This window comes from Nelumbo nucifera, chromosome 4 (genome assembly GCF_055504915.1).
Source record: "Nelumbo nucifera cultivar China Antique chromosome 4, China Antique-T2T, whole genome shotgun sequence".
Classification (NCBI taxonomy): Eukaryota; Viridiplantae; Streptophyta; class Magnoliopsida; order Proteales; family Nelumbonaceae; genus Nelumbo; species Nelumbo nucifera.
This window is the reverse complement of record NC_142652.1, coordinates 82,648,383-82,675,364: the sequence shown is the minus strand read 5'-3', so window position 1 is coordinate 82,675,364 and position 26,982 is coordinate 82,648,383. Positions and strand designations below refer to the sequence as shown.

The 26,982-nt window shown below is 37.8% G+C and overlaps 1 protein-coding gene and 1 pseudogene across 2 annotated transcripts in view; one reads left to right on the top strand and one right to left on the bottom strand.

The window, feature by feature from the left end:
• LOC104606149 (ATP-dependent caseinolytic (Clp) protease/crotonase family protein) overlaps positions 1 to 13,105 on the top strand; it is a 34,377-nt gene extending 21,272 nt beyond the window's left edge. Inside the window, exons 5-10 of the mRNA XM_010271215.3 lie at positions 10,672 to 10,768; positions 10,865 to 10,938; positions 12,248 to 12,301; positions 12,400 to 12,483; positions 12,567 to 12,700; positions 12,815 to 13,105. Coding sequence (XP_010269517.1) covers positions 10,672 to 10,768; positions 10,865 to 10,938; positions 12,248 to 12,301; positions 12,400 to 12,483; positions 12,567 to 12,662 — 405 coding nt within the window. The 3' untranslated portion in view covers positions 12,663 to 12,700; positions 12,815 to 13,105. The remainder of the gene's footprint in view (positions 1 to 10,671; positions 10,769 to 10,864; positions 10,939 to 12,247; positions 12,302 to 12,399; positions 12,484 to 12,566; positions 12,701 to 12,814) is intronic.
• Positions 13,106 to 13,997: 892 nt separating this feature from the next.
• On the bottom strand, positions 13,998 to 19,317 carry LOC104606150 (translocase of chloroplast 159, chloroplastic pseudogene; annotated as a pseudogene). Its single transcript, XR_016085684.1, has one exon. The product of XR_016085684.1 is annotated as a translocase of chloroplast 159, chloroplastic pseudogene (transcript).
• Between the last annotated feature and the right edge of the window lie 7,665 nt (positions 19,318 to 26,982).

Here is a 26,982-nt window from a genome sequence, read left to right as displayed (position 1 = left end):
CTTCCAGGAGGAAGAGATATACTCAAAATGAGAGACTGTACATAACCATGGAGATCACAAGACCAAAATGCTACAGATACAATCATACAAGTAAGCCCTCCCATAAACATCAAAGGAAGGATTGAAAGTGATTTTGTACTGATAATCTTTAAAATGATCTAATTTGTAAGTTGTAACCTTTGGAAGCCTTAAGAATGGAGTAGACACCAATTTTTGAAGAAGGTAAAGTATGGTATCATTATGTAGACAAAAAAGTATGTATGACAAGTTGCTGTACACAGCATACTTTGATTTACAATCACTGCCTGTGCAGTACTATACCCCCAAACCTTGCTTTACAAAAAGATTTTCATAAATTAAAGAGGAATTATAATTTCTATCCTTACCCCCTATCCCCTTTGCTTTTCGTTTTAGTAGTGGAGGTGCTGAGCAAATTAATTTTTAGGGACCCAGAAAGAATGAACAAGAGGCTGAAAGTATATTCTAGAAGGAAAAGGAAGAAGCCAACTCAGCCACAGGGACAACTCAGCACAACTAACCAAGAACCAGCTGACAACTAATCAAGATTCAGTTACAAGTAACAGATCAAGAAATCAAGGGGCAAAGTGGTTAGCTGTAATAAAAATGTCACACGACTATTACAGATATATAAAAACAGGTCTTGTGCTCCGAGAATAATGAGAAGTAGTTTACCGAATCCCATTTCTTTCTCACTCTATCTTTCTGTTTTCTCACTTTCTTTGATTCAGGAGGTAGCTTCTCCCTCGAAGAGGAGCCTGTGTTGGGCAGTACCCCAATATTAATTGCTAAGGGAGTGGAGGCAGAGCTGCTTAGAGGTTTTGAGGTGGTAAGTGAGAGTCTGATGATATCTCATCTTCAATGCGTGGATGACACTTCGATTTTCTTGGAGGCATCATCAGTGCAAGTGCTGAATTTAAGGAGAATTTTAAAGGGTTTGAAGTGCTCTCAGGTCTGAAGATTAATTAAAAAAAAGTGTCATGATTGGAGTAGGGAATGTGCAGCAAGACGTTTTAGAAGAGTGTGGAGCCTCTTTGGATTGCCTAAGAGGGGAGCTTCCTTTCACTTGGGTTTGCCTATTGGTGCGAAAGCTTCAACTCTTTCTACTTGGCAACCAGTATTAGATAGAATTGACCAGAGGTTGGCAGGATGGCAATTTAAGTATCTCTCATTTGGGGGGAAGATCACCATCGTTAAAAGTGTTTTTATGAAACTTACCAATATACTTTTTTTCTCTGTTGAAAATATCAGCAGTAGTGAGCATAGTTGTCAAGGTGACACCTAGGCGACAGGGCGGCCTTGGAGGCTCACCTCGCCTAAACACCAAGCAGTTTTGTACTTTCTATTATAAAATACTTTTTTATTCTTTATTTTTTGAGATTGTAATTATAAAATAAACAGTATTAAACTAATATTCATTTTGTGTGTTTATATACTAGTTTCTTTTTATTATTTTCTTGCTTGTTAGGGTTTAATCAACACAAACATTGCTAAATGCTGTATTGAACCCTCAAAGACTTCAAAACCTGAACCAATAAGTAAGGTAGAACTTAAAATTTTGTCTAATCAACACATTTTCTTCTTTCATATCTTCTTCTTCTTCTTTGCTTCTTTTCTTTTCTTCTACTTTTTCTTCCATATCTTACATATTTTCTACTTTTTCTTTTCTTCTTTCCCTATAACAAAAATAAGGGTTCAGCTCCTATATTTTTTTCAATTTTCTTTTCTTTCTTCTTTTTCTTCTCATGAATATGTTGCTTTTCTATACTTTAACATGAATTTTATACTTTTCTTATGAAAATTATGAATAATTATTAAGGAAATATGGTTGTGGTACGTAGGGAACAACCCTAGGAGCTATGTTTTTTAATTAAAAAAATCCATTGCTTAGGCACCCCCCTGTCGCCTAGCCTCGCCTTGGCGCCTTGAAAACTATGGTGGTGAGTCAAGAAATTGAAATTATGCAAAGGGATTTTTTGTGGAATTTAAAAGTGGCCCAGAAAGAGTTTCATTTGGTGAGACGGGATTGGGTTTGTAGGGCAAAGAAAGATGGGGGTTTGGGAATTAGAAGGGTGAGAGTTTTTGATCAAGCCTTGTTAAGGTCCTTAGGGATGTGGGTATGAAGGTTTGGGTGGGAAAGGGAGGCTTTGTGGAGAAGGGTAAGTGCAAGCAAGTATGGTGTGGTGAATTTTGGGTGGGATCTGAGGGAGGTTTTTCTTCTTATGGGGTGAGTGTTTGGAAGGGTATCGTGAAATCCCAAGCTTCAGTAAAAGCTTGTGTTTCATGGAAGGTGGGAGATGGATCAAGTATTAGATTTTGAGAGGATGAGTGGTTAAACGTGGGAAGCTCTGTGAAGTCTGTCCCAGATTTTATAGGCTGAGCAGAAAAGATATCACCATTGCTAATTGCTTTGAATGGAGGCAGGGTGAGGTGTGCTGGTGCCCCACTTTTAGACGGCCTTTCCTGCACAGAGAGGTGGAAGAATGTGTAGTGCTGTTGGCCAGATTTCAAGAGACAGTGATACAGTCAAAAAACTCTGATGAGAGATGGTGGAAAGAGAGCAAAATTGGCAAATTGGCAGTTAAATCCTTCTACAAAGCCCTGGTCAAGAATCAAGTGGAAAGTCATCACATTGGAGGTGTGTGGGGTAATCCAATCCCCCTTCAGATTTGAAGCTTTTGCATGGCTGATGGCAATGAACAGCATCCTTAAGATCATTTGAAGAAAAAAGGTTTCTTCTTGGCTAATAGGTGTGTTTCTCTGTGAAATGGATTCAGAAGATATGATACATTTGATGGTCGACTGTGTTTATGTGAGCTGAATATGGCTATTCTATTTACGCCTCTTCAACATTGGCGGGTGGAATCCCCAGTCACCCATGAAGATCTTTGATAAGTGGCCAAGAATCAACGAGGGGAAGAAAGCTAAAATTATGTGGAGTTGTGTTTCTTTTGCAATCTGCTGGGAGGTGTGGAAAGAAAGAAATAGAAGAATCTTTAACAACAAAGCAAGAAAGAAGGATTGGCAATGTGCTGTAATTGATTCAAGGCGCCCTTGGAGGCTCGCCTCGCCCAGTCACCCAGCAGTTTTGTGCATTGTGCTATAAAATACTTTTATATTTTATATTTTTTGACATTATAATTATAAAGTAGACATTCTTAAGCTAGAATACTCATTTTATGTGTTTATATACTAATTTCTTTTTATTATTTTCTTATTTGTTAGGGTTTAACCAACACAAACATTGCTAACTGCTGTATTCAACCCATGGTTCAAAGTATCGATACACCTCTGTGCATCGGTAGAGGTGTATCAGTACTTATAACGATACTCCCCCTATTTTTTAATTTCTTTGGTTTTCAATTTCATTTTTAAATATATGTACATATTATTTTAAAAAATGGCTCCCAAAGACACCTGTAAACATGTGTATTGGGATGCCAAAGATACAACACAATACACTCGATATAGGGCGTATCGTTTTGAAATTTTGGTCCTTGATTGAATCCTCAAAGATTTCAAAATCTGAACCAATAAGCAAGGGAAGAACTTAAAATTTTGTCTAATCAACATATTTTCTTCTTCCACCTTTTCTTTTCTTCTTTTCCTATAACAAAAGTAGGGGTTCAGCCCCTATATTTTTTGAATTTTCTTTCCTTTGTTCTTTTTCTTCTCATAAAATGTTGATTTTCTAGACTTAAACATGAAATTTATACTTCTCTTATGAAAATTATGGAAAATTATTAATGAAAGATGGCTATGGAACCTAGGGAACTACCCTAGGGTATATGGTTTTACTTAAAAAAATCCATTGCCTAGGCACCCTCCTAGGCGACTAGGCGACAAGGCACCCCCCTGTCGCCTAGCCTCGCCTTGGCACCTTGAAAACTATGAATGGATGTTGAATCTTCCAGAATTCAGAGACTCTAAGAGAGAAGATTTTAGTTCTGATTCTGGACTTCTTTGAGTCTTTGTTAATTGACGCAAAAGTATATGTATCTGTCTGTTCATTTGTTCTTCTTTATGTTTTATGTCCTTTTAACTGATTTTGTGGGCGATGCCTTGTCACCTGATGCATTATACCTTCTTCTTATTTAATGAATTTTATTTTTTTTATTTATCTTAAAAAACATTGAAACCTTCAGTTCTCCAGCCCTTCACAAAGTCAACCACGGATTTTGGGCATCAGCTGTGTACCTCAAACAATTTCCTAATTTTAGACCATACCTCGAAAGAAAATCTGCAATTACCTCGAAAGAAAATCTGCAATGTAATTGCAGATGGTTGATTGATTCATTTTGTTCACATAAAACAGACGGTGTAATCCAGTAACATACCCTTCCTTACAAAGTTGTCGCTATTTATAATTCTATTCAAATAAGCAGTCCAAACAAAAAAGGCTACCTTTATGGACACATCCATATTTTTTTATAAATAACTTTATGGGCACATTCTTGCACCAAACTATCTTAACCAAGATTGTTTGTTCCTCCAATCTATAGATGTGGTTGTAGGAAGACTTGATTGAAAATTCTCTTAGTCTTCTCCCACTCCCGAGTTCTTCTGTCATCTATCCTAATGCCCACTTGAGTACTATAAAATTTATGCAATAATTCCACCATTATCTCTGCTTCCCAGTCATTCAGGTTTCTTCTAAATTGAGGAGCCTATATCACATTTCCATTCTGCACAGCATACAATTTGCCTGACAAGCCTCTTTGTCCACTTCCAGCTCAAATAGAGTAGGATAAGCTTCCTTTGAAGGTCTGTTTTCACACCATTCATCTTCCAAAGTTTCACCTGAAGACCATCTCCAACCTTGAACCTTACTCCTTTCGAGAAAAGATCATATGCTTAACCGATACCTTTCTAAACAGCACATCTGTAAGATTGATTTGTCACCTCAAGTTCCCAACCAGAATTTCTGTATCCACACCCTCCTCTATTGATCTCCTTGATTACCTCAAACCTCCAAAACCACTTTCCCAACATAGCAATGTTAACATTCTTCACTCTTTGCTCACCCAAACCTCCTTGATGCTTAGGCCTGCAAACCTTATTTCCAACTAACCAGGTTGTATTTTTTCTTCTTGACCCTCCACCCTCTCCATAAAGTCTCTCATCTTCTTCTCTATAGCATCTGCCATTCTAGCTGGAATCGGGTACAATGAGAGCAAGTACATAGGCAAGGAAGACAGCACCCTCTTCAACAAAGTAATTTTGCCTCCATAAGACAGATGCTTGGCTTTCCAAGAAGACAATCTTTTATCAATTCTCTCCACAATAGGTTCCCATATTGATTGAGAATTACATCTATCACACAAAGGCATCCCCAAATACTTAAGGGGTAGTTTGCCCACTCTACACCCCCATTCCTCTGCCCAACTTTCTAACTCATGCACCACCGGAGAACTGTCGTAGCATAACCAAGTTGTTCATGAGATGCCTCACAGAACAAGAGTATCTTTCATCTCCCATTGCAAAACCTTCTAAAAATCCCCCTGAAGTGGTCCTTTTCATCATTCAATAAGAGCTTCTGTCACACATATAAGCCAAAATCGGGATGGTGGGTCCCCTTGAACTCTTAAACCGCCCACAAGACACTTTGTTCACCAAGATCCAGTTCCTCCATTTAGAGCCAAAATTCATTCTTCTTAATATGCAGTCCAAGAACTGCAAAGTGATGTGATCATAGGCATTTTCAAATTCCACTTTACACAACAAACCAGCCCCTCCACTTACTAATCTTGAACCAATCAACTCATTCGCGATTAGTAACCCATCCATCATGAACCTTCACTCCACAAATGCACATTTTTTTGATAGGTCGAAGGGGGCTAGACAAGACGGGGGGTAGCACGTCCCCAAGCATCACAAAAACAGATATAAATAAGATCACTAGGTAACTCGCCCATAGATAAATCATGACCAGACAGAGAGATATGAGTCAACCAATTTGCCGCTTGATTCGCATCACGGTAGACATGTCAGTACCTAACATTCAGATCCATCAGCATGCAAAGATGATGACACTCCTCGATGATATTCTTGAGTCTCCGTGGAGACTCAAGAAAACTGGTTTGAGTCTTGTTGTGACCCTCCTTTAGCCATAAGCATTTGGACCATTGCCTCAATTTCATCTCCTCTTGATAGGCAGTTTTATCAAACTACATTAAACTGTCTAAAATTATGCTCCCCAACACTGGTTTGAGTCTCCTAGCGAGAACCTTGGCAATTATCTTGTAAATGCCACCAATGACGTTGATTGGCCTATAACCACCGAGTTTTTCAGTACCTTTCTTAATTTCATTCTTGTAGCACCATATGGTATCCTCAGGATATTTCAGCCCACAACCACCTTGGAATCCCTTTAATTATTAAATGCTCTACCCCCAATTTTTTTGCAAATTACACCCGTTGTACAGCAGCTAATAGCTTTGCCCTAACAGAATCTCCGAATCCCAATTCCAGATAACCCTAGGTTACCCTAACTACTTCCATCAAAGTTTTGCTTCAATGAACCTTTAGACGGAGGAGACCACCTTGTAACTATTTTGTTCTTAAAGGAAGACCACCTCACTACTGCTAACCAGTTTCTCCAGAAGTCATTATATGAGAATTGATGAAAAATTTCCAAAGTCTTCAGCCAAAGTATTGCCCTATTCAACACAGTCTTTCAGTTCCTGGCTGCTCCTTTCCTTGTCTTGAAATATTCTAGCATTCCTTTCTTCCCATAATGTCCAAATCAGGGCTGCTCAAGCACATCTCCACATAATTTTCCCTCTTTTGTAGGCCAAGAGAAGGTAGAATGGTCAAAATGATCATGCAAACTTCTACTAGAAAGCTCCAACTACTCCCAAACAATGAAAGTAACCAAGCCCATAAGTCTGCAGAGAATGGACAAGACATTAGTAGATGGTAACAATCCTCCCCATGAGCTATACAAAAGGTACATCGGTTGGGAGAAATACAGTGGAAAGGTCTTCTCTTTTGTAAGTTATCTAGAGCGTTTACTTTCCCATAGTACATTTCCCAACAAAAAGCCATAATCTTTGGGGGAACTGGCCTGCACCAAATTTCCTTTGACAGAAAAAGCTGTTGGACAGAAGACGTAGAGATGGACTTGAAGTAAGAAGCACAAGTAAAGGTCTCTTTGGGCCTAGGAGCCCACACCCTTTTGTTTGGCTTGGAGGGATCCAAGCGAACCTGATTAAGACGAGAAAGCAAGTCAGAGAAGGATTCAATTTCATCATCCCTTAATCCCCTACAAAACCTAAAAACCCAATTAGGAGCCATAGGTGTTCCCGAAGATGAGACAAATTTTGAGATCACCTCTTTTTTATATAGCGAAACAAAAAATAACAAAGGGAAATGGTCCTTTAGTGGGGTGTTTTATACCTAGATGTCCTCCCAAAATGGAACAATGTTACTAGAACAAACTTCATACCTAACAAACCTGAGAAATTGAGGAAGGGTGTTGTGAATGGCCTTGCAGGGTGCTGCCAAGTTAGCCTGCCTTAATACACCACCATCCCACCCATTCTTTGAGCTCCCATGAATACTTCCCACCACTTCATGTCAATTTCTCTCGCTTTCCAATGGCCATCACCACAGCCATTTCCCCAATAGAGCTTGATTTTTTCAACCACCCTCCCTATTCCCAAACCCCCCTCTTCTTTACTTAAACATACAATTTCCCATTTAACCAAATGGTCCTTTTTTTTTCCTTCTCCTAGCTCCCATAGGAAATCTCTCATCAACTTCTCCAGCTTCCTAGCTTCCTTAGGTGGTATCCTAAAGATAGACAGAAAGTAAGTGGGTAAATTAGCCAACGTAGCTCTTATTAAAGTGATGCTACCTCCCAAAGAGATTAAATGTTCTTCCACAAAGCTAATCTCTTCTCAAACTTTTTCTAGCACTGGAGTCCAAAATCTGCTTTCCCTAGGATTTACCCCTAATGGAAGCCCTAAGTAGGACATAGGCCAAGAAGAGATGGAACACTCAAGACACTCCGCAATAGCCTTAGTCTCCCCATCTTCCAAGTTAATACCCGCTTTCAACTCTTTTCCAAATTTATTTTCAGATTAGAGATTCTTTCAAAACCTTTGATTAGTTCATTTAAGTTTGTTACCTTCTCGCTAATACCTCCTTCACAAAAAATCATCAAGTCATCTGCAAACTGGAGATGGGTGATTGGGATCTGGTTTCTCCCTACTCTCCTCTATCGACCTTAGTAATGATTCTACTAATCACATCGGCTACTAAAGTAAATATGAAAGGAAAGAGTGGGTCCCCTTGTCTGACACCCCTGCAAGCTGGAAAAAATCCTTCACCACACCATTGACCAATATAGAGTAGTGACAAGTACTAAGATACGCAAGTATCCAACTACACCACTCGTCCCCAAACCCACAATTCCTCATCACCTTTGATAAAAATTCCCAATCCACCAAGTCATAAGTCTTTTCAAGATCCAAATTACAAATGAAACTTCTTTGCCTAAACCTTTTCATTTCCTCCACACATTCATTCACATTAGAATCTGATCTGTTATTTGTTGCCCTTAAATGAAAGCCCCTTGAGTTTGGTTGATGATGGATGGGAGAACTTCTTTGATCCTCAACGAGAGCACTTTAGCTAGAATTTTATAGATGCTTGTCACTAGACTAATAGGCCTAAAATCTTTTGGGTGGTTGGCATCAATCTTCTTAGGGGTTAAGGCCAAGAATGTGACACTAACTCCAGGGCTTATTATGTTGTTATCTGCAAATTCCTTAAAAACTTCAACTAAATCTTCTTTTAGCACCTCCTAATAATCTTGATAAAAAGCCATCTGGGTCCAGAGCCTTGGGTCTATCCATTAGAAAGACAGCTTGCTTTATCTCTTTTTCCTTGAAATTCCTTTTCAACCACTTTGCCTTCTCATCATCCAGTCTTGGCCATTCCACCCCTTCCACATTTGAGCTCATGTGCAACAAGATGGTATTATAGATGAATATATAGTAGAAAACTCATAGTATAACAAGTGTTACAAGTATAGGCTAGTGTCCATGTTCCTACTTAATAATCCAATACCATAATAAGCTGATGGAATTTTTCCCTGAACTCTTTCAGTTGCTAGCTAAGAGTATATCCTGCCATGAAACCTTTTACTGCTTCCTTTTATTGTGCAGTCTGTTGCCAAATATTCTTGTGCAAGGAGTGCATACAGAAGCCATTGGAATTATATGTTCCCAAGCTTCTTCTCTATTTTATTCATAATCGCCAAATATCCCAGACAAGCAGAAACTCTTTCACTATTCATTGGAAACACCATTTTGCTTTGAAAGTATCCATACCATACCCCTAATGGAGGTGCAGAATTTGCAATGCAAGAATAGCCACTAGCTTATCCTTTGTTAGATTTCCTAGGTGTGACAGTCCAAACTAGGGGTGTTCATTATATGGTCTAGACTGCCAAATTGAACCAAACCAAACTGAAATTGGTGGTTTGATCTAGTCTGGCCTTAGAAAATGGTCTGGTTTGGTCTGAGAATTCTCGGACCATAATTTTCTTGTTTGGTTTGTTTCTGAATTTCAGAAACCAAACCATAAACCGAATTATTAATATATATATATATATATATATATTACATACATTTAAGCATGTATAATATAGTTAGTTATATATACACAACATAAGTATTCTTTTAACATTTAAACATATTACATAACTCTAAACTATATAAGTATTTCATACATTGTTGTTGTTTGTTTCAATTTTTAACTTGTAGTTTGATGCCTAAGGACCTGTTTATGTTTGATAAATTGTGAATGCAATTTAATTGACCTTAATAGGTGGCATTTCTTAACATGTCAATTTGGTATTTGAATTTTATTTGTTATTTATGCATGAATGTATGCTATTTTTGGATTTCTAATTGGGTTAAGCCCAATAGAATGGCCCAAACCATATTAGAAACTGGACCAAATACTAGAATGGTTTGGTTTGGTCTGAGAACTATTCAGACCATAATTTACTGGTTTAGTCTGAGATCTTCTCCAAAGCGGACCATGAACACCCTTAGTCCAAACCATGAAGGTTACCTTTGATGGGGAATTGAACTCCCAAATCTGGGTATTAGGAAAATCACTGACTAAATGTGTAGTGCATCCTAGTGTAGCTTCCTAAAGAATGATCTTGCTATAAAGGAGTATGATAGGGTCTAGCATCATCTTGATCTGTCTTGGTGTAGAGCCTTGAAGTTTCAGCCATAGATTAGTAAGATCTCCCACTGCAATCTGTTGATAGTGTCTTCTTGTAAGTAATTGAATAAAAGGTATTATTTATTTGATCCTAGATCTGTATTTATTTCTTCCAGCTTTTAGAAGTGAAAACATGTTCCTCTTTTCAACTTCTTTATCTAGGTTTCAAGTTTTAAGCAATTTTTAGGAACAGTATGTGCAGTTGTGCATGTTGAGGTGACTATATATATACATGTCAACTAGCATAAGGCTTAGTTTATAATTCAAAAATAGTTTTCTACCATGTATACCAAGTCATAAACCATTGAGATTGATCTCTGGAGGATTCCATTCCCTAAAATAGTTTATAATTCTAAAATAGTTTAATGGCCAAATGGAAGTTCTGAACAGTTGATGCTGTAAATGCAGATACAAACAGTTGCTGTTGGGGCTGCCATTGGTCAGGCTTGTCTCCTACTTGCAGCAGGAAAGAAGGGTAGACGTTTTATGATGCCACATGCCAAAGGTTTGTTTGAGGCATCATTAACATTTCATTTGATTCATAATTTCTTGGTTCTAAAATCTCTAAACATGTATCAATCTTTGCTTAAACCTGTCTCAGCCATGATTCAGCAACCTCGTGTCCCATCATCTGGATTAATGCCAGCAAGTGATGTTCTTATTCGTGCAAAAGAGGTTTGTGATGAACGTCTTCTGACATCCTTGCCTTTTATTGCATTGACTCTCTTGGAAGTCTGCATCTTCTATCTGTTATTTGAAAACATGTATTTCTATCGTTAAAAGTTATAACTAAGAGTGCAAGCTATTAATTATTGGTTAGTAAATTTAGAGCAATAGTGAGGTGTATGTGCCCTTGAGAAGATGCACATCCTCAGGGTACATGGTGCATGTTAACATGCTGTACATGAGCTCAGGTAAAGACTAAGGTTGTGTTTGGTACGATTGCCACTTGCAACATTTTAGGTTGGTCAAAACAAGTTTTATGAGAATATATTTTTTTCTACCAACAGATGATTTGAGTGATAAATACAACATTGGGGGTACCACTGCTGCTTCTCCAGGAAACGTCAAATTTGGTGTTTCTACTATAAATTCCAACACTTAATCCAATGCTTATATGTTTTTAGTGGAAGTAGTTATCTAATGTGATGTGACAAGACAATTTCTCAAAAATTTGTATCGACCAACACTATGTTGTAAGTAGAAGTGGCAATGGTACCAAACACAACCTAAGTTTGTTAATTTGCAATAGGGAACATGCTTTTGCATGCATGGCTTCCTTTATTAGACAAAAAAGTTATATCATCCATGTAAATATATAAGTAATGCATCTGAAATAATAATATGCATGCATGGCTTTAGCATAAAAATAATATGCTCAAAAAACTAATATACTTTAGTATGAAAACCTGAATAAGCCATATCTGAAGGGAAGTAGCATGGATTTTGATAGGTGAGATGATTGTTAAGAGACTTGGGTTAACTTCAGCAAGGGATTCTCATATATTATATAACCAATGGCAAGGTGTATCTACTAGCCGAACCCATATAGTTGGGATAAGGCTTGGATGATGATGAAGGTGTATCTAATGCACATATGTATTTATATGTATGCATATATTACATGTGTGAATTAAGTCATTGACATTATCAGGTTGGTCCAGAATGATTAACCAGTTTGACCTCTCCCCTTGTCAGCTTGACTTCCTGGTCATTTTTTTTAATAAGGAATCCAAACCCTGGTTTCAATTTTTTGGATACATTGCTTGGTGTTATGGTAAACTCTTGGGAAGCATAGGAACATGGATTCAAGTCAGAAAGTGGTCACTTTGTGAAAAAAGATGCCAAAGGTTAGGTCTGTATCCAGTCCACCCCTCCTAAAACCCCTGATGGCTAGGACCAACATTGGGTAATGGCCTTTAATTTTGTTCTTTCCTGTACTTCTGTTTCAGAAGATGCTCATATTGCTTTAAAACATTTGTAGGTCATAACAAATAGGGACACACTCACTAAACTCTTGGCAAAGCATACCGGAAATGTAAGTGCAACGTTTTTTTATATAAGTTTCTTTAATTCTATTTACAAATTACAAAAAGATAAACATGAAGACACTCATACCTTAACTTCCTCCTTCAGCCCATTGAGACTGTAACAAATGCAATGAAGAGACCATTTTATATGGATTCCACAAGGGCTAAAGAGTTTGGTGTCATTGACAAGGTAAGCTCCTTCCCCTCCTTTTTGTAAGGTGGCTTGTTAACACCTTTAACCTCCTCTCATGACTGTTGGTTCTTGTCACTCAGATTCTTTGGCGTGGTCAAGAGAAAATAATGGCTGATGTTGCCGCACCAGAGGAATGGGACAAGAGAGCTGGAATTAAGGTTGTTGACGGCGTGTAAATCTTCGCTTAGTGAATGCTAATAATCCCTTTACCACTGTAAGTAGTTTTCCCCTTTTTCCTGATTGTAGCTGTTAATTTTCGTAGTTAAAACATTAAAACGGTGATCAGGCTCAGGTTCTAAACGAAGCTTTCTTATTGCTTGTATTGCAGGTGAGGTGGATTTGGCATGAAAGTTTTACTAGTAATAGCAATGATTCATATTTGATGGCCATGGTTCAAAGTTAACTAAGTCTTCATCGCTATTGATCATTCATTGTAATAAATTTTCACTTAAAAGTAGTTTAACCAAGGGAATATGAAATTTCAAAAAAAAAAAAAAAATCAATGCAACTGCATGAGGTGGAATTAAGAGAACCTTGTTACCGAAAAAAAAAGTTGACCCTGCTCAAATCTCAATTGCTCTGCTGCGGACTGAAATCAAGAGTGGGACTTGTTCGCTAAGACCTTTTTATCAAGAGTGGGATCAAATCACTTTATTCAACTCAAACACTGCCTTTACAATTTTATGACACGTTAAATGGATGAGATCACGAGACAAGCAACCAGGCCGCCACCTAAACGATCTTCTATCTGTGCCTTTTGCCTTTCTTTTTTTAATTAATTCTGTATCGCTGACAAGGAGAAAACAATCATTCAGAGCTTGCATTTCGATAGAGATGAAGTTCAATGATCCATTAATTTGAAAGGAAATCATTTCATTTTCCTTTAGCGTATCGGCCAGCATCAGTCCTTTTTTTTTAACTTTTACTTTATTTTTTATTTTAGTTCGGAGGGGTCGACCCTCTGAATCAGGCCCTGACCCGATATTGAGAAGTGGTCGATACTTAACGATTTTTTGAACCTTGGATTTAACAAGTAGAAATAAACCCCTATATAAACCAGGATTCCAAATCGCTTTGTTAAGTGCTCATTTTGTAATCCTAAAATGGCAGTATGGCACCATTTTTATTGTAAACCACGATTATACTAATCACCCCTAATCCGTTAATCCAAATGTAATAAGTGAACATTTTTTTAAAGCAAAAAAGTGAAGAAGAAATTGGGCCAATCTAAACCAAAAATCGATTTGCACTCCAGATGGAAGAAATATACGAATGAAGTCAGACAAATAAGGACATCACCAGAATGCGTCTAAGAATTTCAATGTACTTCATTCTTCAGAAACATGAGTCAAACCCAACACAACGATGTCAATAGAAAACCTGTGCAAAGAATTAGAAAACCAAATAATAGTCAAACCAACACAAAGATCAAAATATCATCAAGGTTGGTTTCAACCAAAACAAACCATGGAAAATTTTGTTAGGAAGCTCTAAACCAATTGCAATAGATAAGCTCATCAAATGTCGAATATTGTTATTCAATGCCCTCTTGGTTCCACCTCATTTTCGCTACAATCCATCATGCCTAATAAGATCAAATGTAAATAACAGGAGTTCTAACAAATATAATGAAGCATTACTACAGGGAAATAAAGAAAGACATAAATGACTAAACCATACTTTGTTTTTAATCTATCTTAAGATAACCTCCTGAAGTAGACCAGTGACTATAAAAGAAGGAAATAAGATCTAGTATGCTGAGTATGTCTCATTAGCTGGCCAGATGGTCCTGAAGATTGCAGTGGCAATTGGAAGAATACCCATGAGTGCAATCTGAAGCTGCTCTGAAGTGCTTGTCCTAACTGTTATCTGCCCACTTAGCTTGTTGTTCAATCCTACACGAACAGCCATCTTTGAGTTACTTCCAACAGAGAACTGAGACTGCAGATTAGCCCCCAGTGCCAGGTCCCCCCTCCATTTCATCAGAGAAAGCCCCAAAGTGGACTGGTCTTGACCGATTGGAAAATCCTTCTCCCTCAAGCGGGCCTCTAAATTGGCACCATATGCCACATCACCTTGAGATCGAACTGCCCCAGTGCTCCCAACCAAAACCAGGCGGTTTCCAATTGCAATCTGATCCTCAATTTTGAGTCCAGTGGCCACATTTTCACCTAATAAAGTAACAGATATCCCAGCTGTAGTCTTGTTCTTCTTCATATTTTTAAATTTTGTCTCACCCCTGAGGATGTATGCAAGCTGTTTTCCAATGGTCTGGATGTCAAAGCCTGCTAGAGTTGACCCGTTCTCCCCATGTTTGGCTGAAACTGAAGAATCCAAATGGATGTTGAATTCCTTCTTATCCTTGGTGATTTGAACAGCAACCCCTGCTGGAAACTGACCAGCGATTGCAAGATTCTGTTCAAGGCTTACACCATCATACCCAGAATCATGGTCCCACCCATGTGTGTCTAGAACTGGCCTTGCTAGAAGCTGTGATGTTGGTTCCAAGAACCGATACCTGTAAGCTGGGTTATCTCCATCAAATGAAGGTGGCAGGACCATGTCAGGCAATGGAACTGGCACAGCTGAGGGACTTCCATTTTCCTGATCCACATCTTCACCCATATAGCCATAATCATCATCACTAGCCTTGCCTTTCTTCATCTCCTTCATTCTTTTAACCTCTTCTTTCCATTGTTTCTTCTGTAGAAGCTTTACCCGATAATCATACTCATCAAAATATGCCTTCCTCTGCTCCTTGCTGAGATTAGCAACCTGAGCTTTCCTCAGTGGTTTGAACGGTGGGAGCTGGTCATATTCATCCTCTTCTTCTTCTTGGTCAGAATCAGACAAATCCCCCAAGTCAACATCAGAATCACCATTCTCACCACCCTGATCAGCAGATAGCTTTGGGTGGGCACGGGACTGCAACAGTGAAGACAACAAATAGGGTAGAGGTGGTGAGCGGATGCGGAAGCCAAAAAGCTTCCTCTGGTCAAATGGATCCTGAGGCTTCGACAAGGAACTCACTTCAGATAAGATCTTCATAGAGTAGCATAAGAGCAATAACTGGGGCCTCCAACTTTGACCATTGGGAAGAACTCGTTGACCTTCTCTGTTCTTTCTGCATGCAGGGTGGTTTTCAACAAGAGACACTGGATTCATCAAACTTGGATTCATTAGACGAAGATCACCTACTGCTTGCCCAATGCACTGCTGTACAACGTGGGAACGTTGAGCAACAAAAACCTCATAGCTCAAGGGGGACCCAGATGGCCCATCTGGGGGTGCTGAAGCAGCATGGGTCAAAGTGACAATGGCACTGCGCCATACTGATGAGCCAAGAGAACTAGTAATTGATCTTAATAATGGCAGATCATTAAGATCTCTGGTCTGGGTGTCTAGCCGGTCTACATAAAGGACAATATCTGGGGGGCATTTCTTGGTGAACTTCTTTATAGATGATAGGACTTTCCTGTTAAAAGATTGTTCCATCACAGAAGGTCTGAGACCAGGAGTGTCAATGATCCGGATCTTAACTCCATCTACTGATCTGACAATCTCCTTCACTGTAGTTGTGGCAGGTTCAAATGCATCAATAACAGACATCTTTTCACCAAAAATTGAGTTGATGGTTGCACTCTTGCCTACTCCAGTTTTTCCAAGTACTAGGATGTTCAAAGAGAAGATCAGATCATCTTTGCCCTCTGCTTCCATCTGCATTGCTGTCGTCTTGGCAGCTTCCAGATTAAATACTTGACCAGTTCGCCTTCCTGCAGCTAGAACCATCCGGTATAGAACCTGTGACACAATGGAGTCTTCAGGAGAATGGCCTAGCCTCTGGACAAGCCTCAAGAATTTCACTCTAATGAGTTGCAACTGCTCCAGCTTCTTCTTTTCTTCTTCACTCAAATTGTCCTCCGATTCCCCCTCAGCTGTGAGGCCTGAAGGAGTAAAAATGCTGGGACGATTTGGTCGGGAATCAGGCTTCAGAGACCTTATTGAGGATCCCAAACCAGCAGGACGCTCAACAGAGAAAAGCCTGGAACCGTCTGATGAGGTAATTGTAATACTGCCACCATCTGACCCTGCATTAGTTGCTGCTTTCAGAAGAGCAGCCAAGGCAGCAGAATCAAATAATTCTTTCCCATCAGACTCCTCATCAGTTTCCACTTCTTCATCTGAGTCCGTAGCAATCTGTCCATCAATTCTCTGAGAATGATCAAGGAAGCTTTCAGAACTAAAGTGAGAACCAGTGCCTGTTCCTTGCACCAACTCCATGATCCGTTTGGCAGCTTCAGAGCTTCCAAACATCACACCTTCAGCTTCTTCATCTGAAACTGGTCCTTCATCATCATCTCCTCCTTCTAGGTCTTGAACTTCAGCTTCCTGCTTTATTTCTGGGTCTAGGATGGAAACCGGTACCATGGATTGAGGTCTGTTTAATTTGCTAGAGATCCCATCTTCCAATTCATAACCTTGAGCAGCTATGGAGGCATCGCCATTTTCTAAATGCTTGGACTCCTCCGCAACAGGCCCAGTGGAATTAATAGCAACTCCATTAATAGCTGAGTCCAGGGTGGATTCATCTGCATCAGCTCCTGAAGCAGCAGTCTGTTGCTCACTTTCAAGTTCAGATATCCCAGTGTTTTCATCTTCATCTAGACAAATACTTTCATCAGCACCAGCACCATCCCTTTCCCCTTCGTGGACATCTGCAGATACAGCCATTATAGTATCAACAGAAGTAGATCCGGTGTCCAAAACATCAACTTCCACCACTCCCGCCTTGTTGGTTATTGGTTCAAGTGATCCTAGTTCCTTGGCCTCATGGACAGGGTTGGTTGCTGCTTCATGTTCAACAGCATTGACTTCCTCTATCTTTGCAACACCAGTATCTGCCTCAATCAACTTGGAAAGAATAGGTTCTTCAACAACATGACTGGATTGATCAGATCCAGTACCCAATCTGACACTTTTCTCTGCTGGTTGTTCCACTTCTTCGGTTTTAGAAGCCTTGTAGTCTCCATTATCTCCAACAACACCAGATTCTGAACCCAGCAGTCGCTCCACCCCTTCAGTTTCAGAAGCCTTGTATTCTTCTGTGTGTCCATCAACACAAGATTCTGAGTCCAACAGTCGCTCCACCACTTCAGTTTCAGAAGCTTCATTTTCCTCTTTATCTCCAACAACACCAGATTCTGGACCCACCGGTTGCTCTACAATTTTAACTTCAGAAGCATCATTTTCCTCTTTGTCTCCAACAACACCAGATTCTGAACCTAGCAAAATGGGTTGTCTGGTTTCAACAACCAAATCTCCACCAGTGACAGAATTCGTATTATCTGCCTTGATGAAATTTGAATCTACAGATTCTTCGATGACAGGGACTGATTGATCAGCTTCACCATCCAAACTCGGGTTTTTTGCAATTACATTAGAGTTCTGCTTAGAATCAACAGAAAATTCGCCTTCAATTGAAGAATGCACTTCAACAGTGTAACTGCCACCCAAAGCATCATTTTTATTTTCCTCCAAAATATCTTTCAATTCGGTCCCTTCTAACTCGTGCTTTTCAGGTACAGGGCTTCCTTGGCCTGCAGGGTTTGCATCCTCGTTCAACTTCGCACTTTCTGGCAAGTTATCTTGTTCACTTGCGGCTGAATCCTCAACACAAGAATTTGTACTGATGGGAACCTGGTCCTCACCCAATTCATCCGAAACTGAATTTGCTTCTCCCGTAGGTTCTTTCTCTGCAGAATCCAAAACCCCAGCTTCAGGTTTAGGGTTTTCAGTGCCGCTGCCTTCTTCAATAGTCTCAGAATCATTGCCAGCAACTCCAAGTGGTTCAGGAACCCCATCCCTGCCCAGTCCCGATTGGACAAAACCCGAAGTCAATCCTTCAGAAGGGGCAGAATCCCTCCCCAAAGAAGATTCATCTTCTTCTCCTCCCTCATCCCCTAAAACCTTTACTTTTGGAGTTGGAGTTTCTACCATGCCACCAGACCCCTGTAATTCCTCGCTAGAAGGAACTCTAGCAACGCCCGAAACTCCATCGTCCTCCACCTCGCTCACCAACCCCTCATCCTCGACGTCATCGTCCTCCCTCGATGGCTTCGCAATAGGCATCACAGTCTTCGGAGGCGAGAAACTCGAAGAACCCAAAGCAGATTGGAAAAAAGGGACAGTCACCTCTTCCACTTGGCCATCCCTAACGAAAGAGATGCCAGCGTCTTCCCCCTCCATAGCCACTTCTATAGCTTCTTCATCTGGGTCTGCAATAAATGGCCTCTCTGAAGCGGTTTCGAACTCGTCCTCACCGCTCACGAAGCCCTCGGACTCATAACTACCTTCGGTACTGCGACTGCTAACGCTACTACCATTGCTTTTCTTATCACCAACATTATCTTCATCATTTTCTATATCAAAATAAAAAGGAGGAGCTCGGATACCTGGTGAGCGGGATAGAGAGACCTTAACTGGTGGGTGGTGGTGTTGCTGGGATGTCTCCGCTGGTAATGGGGCCTCCTCTGTTGCGTAAAGCGGGACAGAAGCCTTTGAATCCATGGACGTAACCTTTTGTTTCTACCAACAAATACACAGATGCCGAAGTGCTGGAAATGATAGATTAGGATTAGGGTTTTCTTTTCGTTTTTCAATTTTCTTTTCCTTCCTCCCCTCCTTCCATATCCCAATTACCGTCTGTAGTTTCGATCGAAAAGATAGGATTTTTGATATGGGTTTGGCACGGAGAAAGCCACACAAAATAAGATTGAAGGTGCGAGATTTATATCTGTTTTCTTAGCTCATTGGCTCATTCCCTCTTTCTTTTTCGCATTTCTTTCCTTAATTTTTTTATTTTATTTTATTGACAAATAAATAAACCCTTGTAGATTTTTTCCCTTTTTAGATATCTTGTAATAATTTGTATTTTGTAGGGTTATCTTTTTTGTTTGGTTTTCATGTGATGTGAGATAAATACGTCCCTATTAGGATTTTCTGTTAAAGTGTTAAGTAAGCATCTTTAGGTGTCAAACTCATACACACTCTCTCTCTGTAGGGAGGCTTGTTTGTTTTCTCTTGTTTTCTTTCTAGTAAGTGAAGTATTTTGCCAATCACCCCAAATGGGTTAAGAGGAAAAGGTCAAAAATGAAAGGAAAAAAATAAAAAAGATTACAGGCCATCATCTCTCAATCACAGGCTTGGAATCCCATGGTTGAAGCTTAAAAGGATCCCATTATTATCATGTAATAATGGGCTGATTTACCCATTACATACTTATATAAATTATGTCATAGGCACCCATCAATATGTATAATGGATCATTGGTTAGAATAATAAAGATACAAAGGATTCATGTTAGGTGTATGCTTGGCGATGTTAGTATTAATGTCGCTTTTGAGAAAGCAGTGCTATGTTGGTGTTACATTAAAGAAAATGGTGCTTCAAGAAATATCATCTTATTTGGTATCATTTAAAAAAAAAAAAAACGTTGCTCTAGAATATATTTTAGAATTTGAGAAAGTGTGGTCTGGAGCAATACTTAATTCAATGTTTTCTGAAAAAACTATGTGTTGCTACCAGCCATTAAATGACATTATTTTAGAATTCGAGAAAGTGTGGTCTGGAGCAATACTTAATTCAATGTTTTCTGAAAAAACTATGTGTTGCTGCCAGCCATTAAATGACATGACATCAATGTGGTATTATCTTGGACGTTGGATAATATAGATCAATGTTGAAAACATTGATGTTAGCATTAGTACCAAACAAAACCAGTGCTGCTTTTTCAAAAAATGTCTATGTAACAACATCAATTCCAAACAAAAATGAGAAAACGGTGCTTACAACTCCACATGTCTAGTACCGTTTTTCTCATAAAACAGTGTGATGTTCCCAACACCGATGCCAAACACCTACTAAGAAAACAGAGCATTGGTTTTGTATTGCTTGGTAAGTGTTGTTCATGGTGCTAGAGGTTTGAAGGACAACAATTAAATACTTTACTTGTCTAAAAAAAGAAACTGATGCCTTTTGGTATGTCTTCTTTCTTTCATGAGCTTTTTGTGTTTATTCTTGACTTCTTGTTAAACTATTTTTCTTCTGTGGGGAGGGATATTCCTCAAAAAGATGGTACTGGTGCATGAGAAAAGAAATCAAGGATTAACAAAACAGCTAGAGATGACACTGATGGACGGGTTAAACAGGTGACCCCCCACCTCACCCCATTTAGGGATGCAATTTGGGTCGGGTTGGGTTGGGAATATTAAATTTTCAAAGGCCATTAGGGCTGTTTATAACAAGATCCAAACCAACCAAACTGACCAATCCGAGTCGACTGGTTTTTCTTCAGCACCGGTTGGTTTTGGGTTACAAAAAAACATAAATTGATGGTTTGGTTCAATTTCGGTTTTCATGTGTGAAAACCGAAACCGAACCGACTTAGATATATATTATATATATAATATTTCAGATATGTATATATATATATATATATATATATATATATATATATATATATATATATTTCAGCTTTTTTTTGAAAATATACATATTATATATAAAATTTCAGCTTTAATCTATCAAATCATTTTTAATTTCCAAGCATCCAGCCTTCGCTTCTTAGACTTGAATCCTTTACCGTTCACACCGAAAGAATCATTCACAAAACCGACTAGGTCGGTTTTACTTAGTATAGGGTCAGTTTCGGTTTCATTTCTAGGTAAACCGACCAGGTCGGGTCAGTTGAAAAAATGCCAGTAAACCGACCCAACCCGACCCGTGAACAGATCTAATGGACATGAACTTTAACGCAGGCCTAATGTAGTTGAAATTCTTAGATCCGAGCAATTCGACTTGAAGCCCTAGTTCTATTTGAAAGGATATTCGTCTTTATTGTTGGATATGAATCAGTGGTTGGTTGAATGACAGTTTTTATAGTTTGGATAGGTTAGTGTATAAAACAACCATCCGTACAGTACCCATCAGAAGAAGTAATTTATTACACACTAAAATTAAAAAAAAAAGATTTAAGTAAATATAATAAAAAATGATTTAAACACCCATAATTTAACTTAACAATGGATATATGAATTAGCCCACCCCATATAGTATAGTTGGGATCAAGACTTAAATGATAATAATGATGATGATGATTTTAGGTAGGGATTTTGATAAAGAGACCAAAAATCTTTTTCTTTGCATTTTGTACTCACATGTTGTGAAGAGGAAATATCTTGATGAGTTGATGAGGCCCAACCATAAATGGCGGTCTGGTTTTTGGAATCCTATTTTCTTTTATTCTTTACACCTGTCAAGATTGGGAGATCTTTTGTAGTGTTGATTATTTTGGATAGTGTCAGGGTTGGCTCTTACTTCTTGCAGGGTTTGTGTGGTTGCATTTGTTTTGTTTTTATCTGTTGTTGGGAGAAAGAGTTTTTATCTCCTCTCACTCCTCATCCCAAACGCATGGTTAAAAAAACAAGTTCCTTATATCTATTTATCTCAAAACAGCTAACCTTATCTGAACTTTCAAACCGATTGGTCAAATTACAATAAAACCCTCTTCTCTACCTCTAAAATACTAATGCTGCCAATAACAGTCTGATTAACGTGGCAGCTGATGAGGTGGCAAAGCTATAAGATCTATTAATAACGTAAATAGTTTAATCATACTAGCTGACATATTCATGGGCCGGGGTTAGGTTCGGTTGTACATTATTTCAGGCTCAGGGTTCGGGTCAGGCCCATTCAAACTTTGAAAAAAGCCAAGCCCGGGTGCAAGTATGCAACCAAGAGGCAACATTATAACATGTAATATATCCAAAATTTTAAATGTCATAAAATAATATAGACTAGATATTGAATAAAAGTAATTAAATCTTATTAACAAACTTTCCTACAGTTTTGGAATAACGAAAAAAATATTAAGAACTAGTATTAAGTTTGGGAGTGCTTAAAAATAAGTACTTATTGGAATAAGTATTTATTTTGGGATGGGACCAGATCAATAAGCATAGTTTTTTCACCAAATACTCATAAGTGTTTATTATTTGTTTTAAGCACTTTTCATTATGTACTTATTTTTCAAACCCCAAACTTGGCCCAAGCATCTGATTGGACAATTTTTTCAAAATATAAAACCTTAAATCCCAAAAGATTATTGCATAAATCAATGAAGATCCTACCTAGAGAATTGAGCATCAGCAATATTTGGTTTAGTTTTATTTGTCAAATATGTGATCTGTTACAAGTTGAGGGGCTAGAATGAGTACGGGCAGATTGAGAAGGATTTGGATGAAAGTAATGAGAAATTATTTAAGATTTTAAATACTTAATTTAATGATGGATATGGCATGAACAAAATAGAATGGTGAAACAGAATTCATGTAGCCGGAGCTGGTCCAGCCAAATGAGCCCCGGTCTCACATGGCATGGACGTGTTATTAATCATTTCAGGTTAGCCACATGGCACATATGATTGGAGGGCCAACCCCTCATTAGTTTGTACAACGTTTAGATGGTTATGATGATGATGGTGGTGGTGATACCATTTAATGGATAGTATTATAGGTCTAAGGATTTTTTTTAAAAGAGGTTAAAGGTAATGTTTTCCCACAATTAGTATTTCCAACCACTTTTTGGACCTATTTTTCCCTCAATCATTTTCAACCACTCTTGAACCGAGGTAATGATTTAACGAGTTCTTTCATTTTATTCCTCAAAATTACCTAATTACCAAGTAAATTATTGAGAAAATCTTTTGAAGAACAACCATGAGGTGTGGTAACCAACGAAATTCTATTAGAACTTACAAAATCCCAATAGACTTGTTAATAGTTTATGAAATAATTGTGATTTGAGAAGATTGTGAAACTTGGTTCATCATTAGGGTTTAATTTTGTTTTTCAAGAAAAAAAATGGTGGAATTTTTTTTTCTGAAAAAATAAATCCATGCACATTGGCAAACACCCATACATTTTCTCTTTGCCATTGTTGTACTCCTGCAATCAACAGTAACATCTATATAGACATAAGAGATTAAGCATAGCTGCTTAAATCTTTGATGTTCGGATTGTAGACTTAGGTTGTGTTTGATTGCAGTGTAAATGCGAATCGATGTAAAACTCCATCATTGATTTGCATTTACACGTATTTGTTTCCTGTGTAAAAGCAGATTGGTGTAAAAGTCCACACCTTGTTCACTTTTTCGGTTATTTGTTTCCAATATAAAATTTAAACCAAAAATTAATGTAAACCACTTTTTTGACTAACTTTTTTATCGTAAATCAATGTAAATGATACATCGATTCTCATATAAAAAATCCCCCAATGGTCCATTGAAATTTTAAACCGACGGATTGACTTTTACACAGGATTTTTCCACCGCAATCAAATGCAGCCTTAAGTACTGAAATCCCTTGTTGCATTGAATACTACTACTTGGATTTAGGTAGTTAACCACTCAATCTCAAACATGCCACCCATTCAAAGGGTGTTTACAAATATTTATGGCTTTGCTTTTTGAAACCAAAAGTAAATCCCAAACTAACAAAAAGTAATAAGTATGGTTGTAATGTGGCAAAGAGTGGTCTCCCTGAAAGGTAGAGGATGACCGGAAAGTCTTATACGTATGAGGGGAGTCTTACTGAAGAGAGAGATAAGGTATAGCAAAGGAGGGGAGCAGGAAGGCAAGAAGGTTAAAAGGCAAAGACTCTCTCAATGCTCTTGAGACTGATCTCATGTCGAGACCTTCGAGTCTCTCCCTTTTATAGAAGGACCATCGAGGCTATAACGAGAAATGTACAAAAAAAGATTTTTCTCTTTAGGAAAGTGGATCACAACTCTTTGGGTACCTAACGGTAAGCCTTATCGAGGTTTCACTATGTGTCCGGTGAGGATCTTTTGGAATGGGGATTCCCTTCCCCTTAGAACTCTTACATGGTACATATCTAGCTATAGCTCTTTTACACCTACTTGTGGTCACATGTTAGGTATGAAGCTCTTGGGATGATGGCATGTCTTAGTGACATGGCCCACTGTGATGAGACTAGTTGTTATAGGTCATCGCAGCTGAGCATGAGACGAATTATATGCTGAAGTTTCAAATGGCTATGAGCGATATGTTTAGGACATCACCGGTGTAAATGATCGTGTTTGTCACTTTGGAGAGATTCTTAGTCGTTACAAAGGTTTGCAATTGTGTTTACTCGGAAAATTCGTTAACAAGCACAACACTCATCACAGATACTATGGTGATCACCTTTGCAACATTATGATCCTCATCGCAATCCCCGCAATGTTGATCTACATATAATTACAAAAAGAATGTAAGTTTAATGACTAAAAGTTGCTTAAGCTAAATTTGGAAGGAGTACATACAAATATGTGCAAAACCCTGTATTTTATATGTATTTGTATTGTACATATTTATATTTATACTTTTTCCATACAGAACCTTTAAGAGACAAAATCATAGATAATGATAAATACCCCAATAACTAGGGGTGCTCTCAGTTCGGTTAACCGAATCGTGGGCATTTTTTTGTAATCAAACTAGTACTATCGATTTTTGGAAAACCGATAACCAAAACCAAACCGAAGCCAATCAGTTAACCAGTTGACTGGTTCGGTTAATCGTTAGTTCAGTTCGTCGGTTTTTCTATTTTTTAATTTTTATAATATTATATATATATATATATAAATAAATACATACAAAAAAATTATAAATATATATAAAATATTATATTTTAAATAATAAATAATATATCATATATCATATATTATAAATATATATTTATAACTAATGCGTATTTATTAATTAATAATATATATATAATATACATAAATATATATAAAATATATAGAAATATGTGTATACTGGTCGGTTCGTTTAACTACCGGTTTTTTATATTGGTTAACCGAAACTGAACCGATACATTCAGTTTTTGCTTTTAAAACACCGAACCAAAACCGAATCGATTGGTTTGGTTAACTGATTTTTCAGTTCGGTTTTTTTTTCTCACCCTTACCCATAGCCATATACTAGTATAAGTGCACGCATGCACATCTAAAAGTAAAGATATAAGAGTAAAAATGAAATCTCTTATAGAATGTGATGCTAGTAAATATATGATTTTGAGTGTGTTTTGTTCCATGGGCATTTCATGATAGGCATTTATCCAAATGTCGCCATATCATCATCCAAATTAGCTTTTTCCCCATCATATTCATCCATACTCATTGATATTCACAAAGGCGGGTTTGATTTATGTGTGCACCAACCGTTAGGGGAAGCTTCATTTTAACGCTTACCCCAATGGTTGAGCATTTATTCACTGTTTTGCTGATGTGGTGCCTAGTGGTGCCTAGTTGTCCACAAACAATTTATCAAGTATCTTTCTAAGTTTCGAAGACAAATCAAGTACAAATGTTTATTTAATAAATGGAAGCTATGCCAAACACATACTTAGCTTTTATTATTTGTACGGGAATTAGACAAATACCCCTTCATATAGCATAGGTATGAAGTCTTATTTTAATTTAACAACTAGTGGGGACTCATGAGATGCATGTGATTTATCAAGGAAAAGTGAAACGATGGAAATTGATAGTTATGTTAATTGTATTAGTAATTTTTAACAAAAATAATAAGTTGTTACTAATTACTTAATAAATAATTATTTTTTCATATTATCCGTTAGTATTCTATTTTATTTATTTTACTTCATTAATAAATTAAATGTTATAATTAAATTAATCCATAGATTAATTTTTTTAGTCATAATTAAATTAATCTAAGCCCAAGCTCAAGGTTTAAGACTTTAGGTTAGGCTTTGGTTGATCCTCAACCTGACCCAACCCCTTAAGTTGCACCCCTAAGAGCAATGTGAAATTTGTAATTAGACTGAATCAAATCTAAGCACAACCCATGCATGTCCAAAGATCCAACAGGATTCAAATTTATATCGAGTCCTATTAGATCTTATCAGATCTGACATGAACAATGTTTGATCAGAATCGAATATACCCTAATTCAAATCCAATCCAATCCATTTGCATCCCTATTTAGGGCTATTCTCACTTTAGTACCTGAATTTCAAAACATGTCACAATAATATTTGAACTCCTAAAAACTATCAATTTGGTCCAAAATTTTTAACTGACATTAAGTGGCATGTAAAAGAACAACAATGCATTTCAAGTGTCACCTAATTTCCATTATCAACCAACCATGTTGAACTCACTTTATCCTAACTCTCTTCTTTCTCTCCCATACAAAGTCCCTCTTGTTATTGTTGTTATTGTTCATCTCTTTACAATCTCATATTCAGAGAAGATCATCACTGGAGGTAGTCATTGGAGAACAACAACAATTTTGCCTTTCTCTTTTTCTTGTATATTCTATTGTTAATGAAGCTCATGCCCCATAAGCAACAATAAAGGTAATGCTAAAAGCTGAAAAAAAAAAACGCAATGAGTTTTATATCGCTAGCC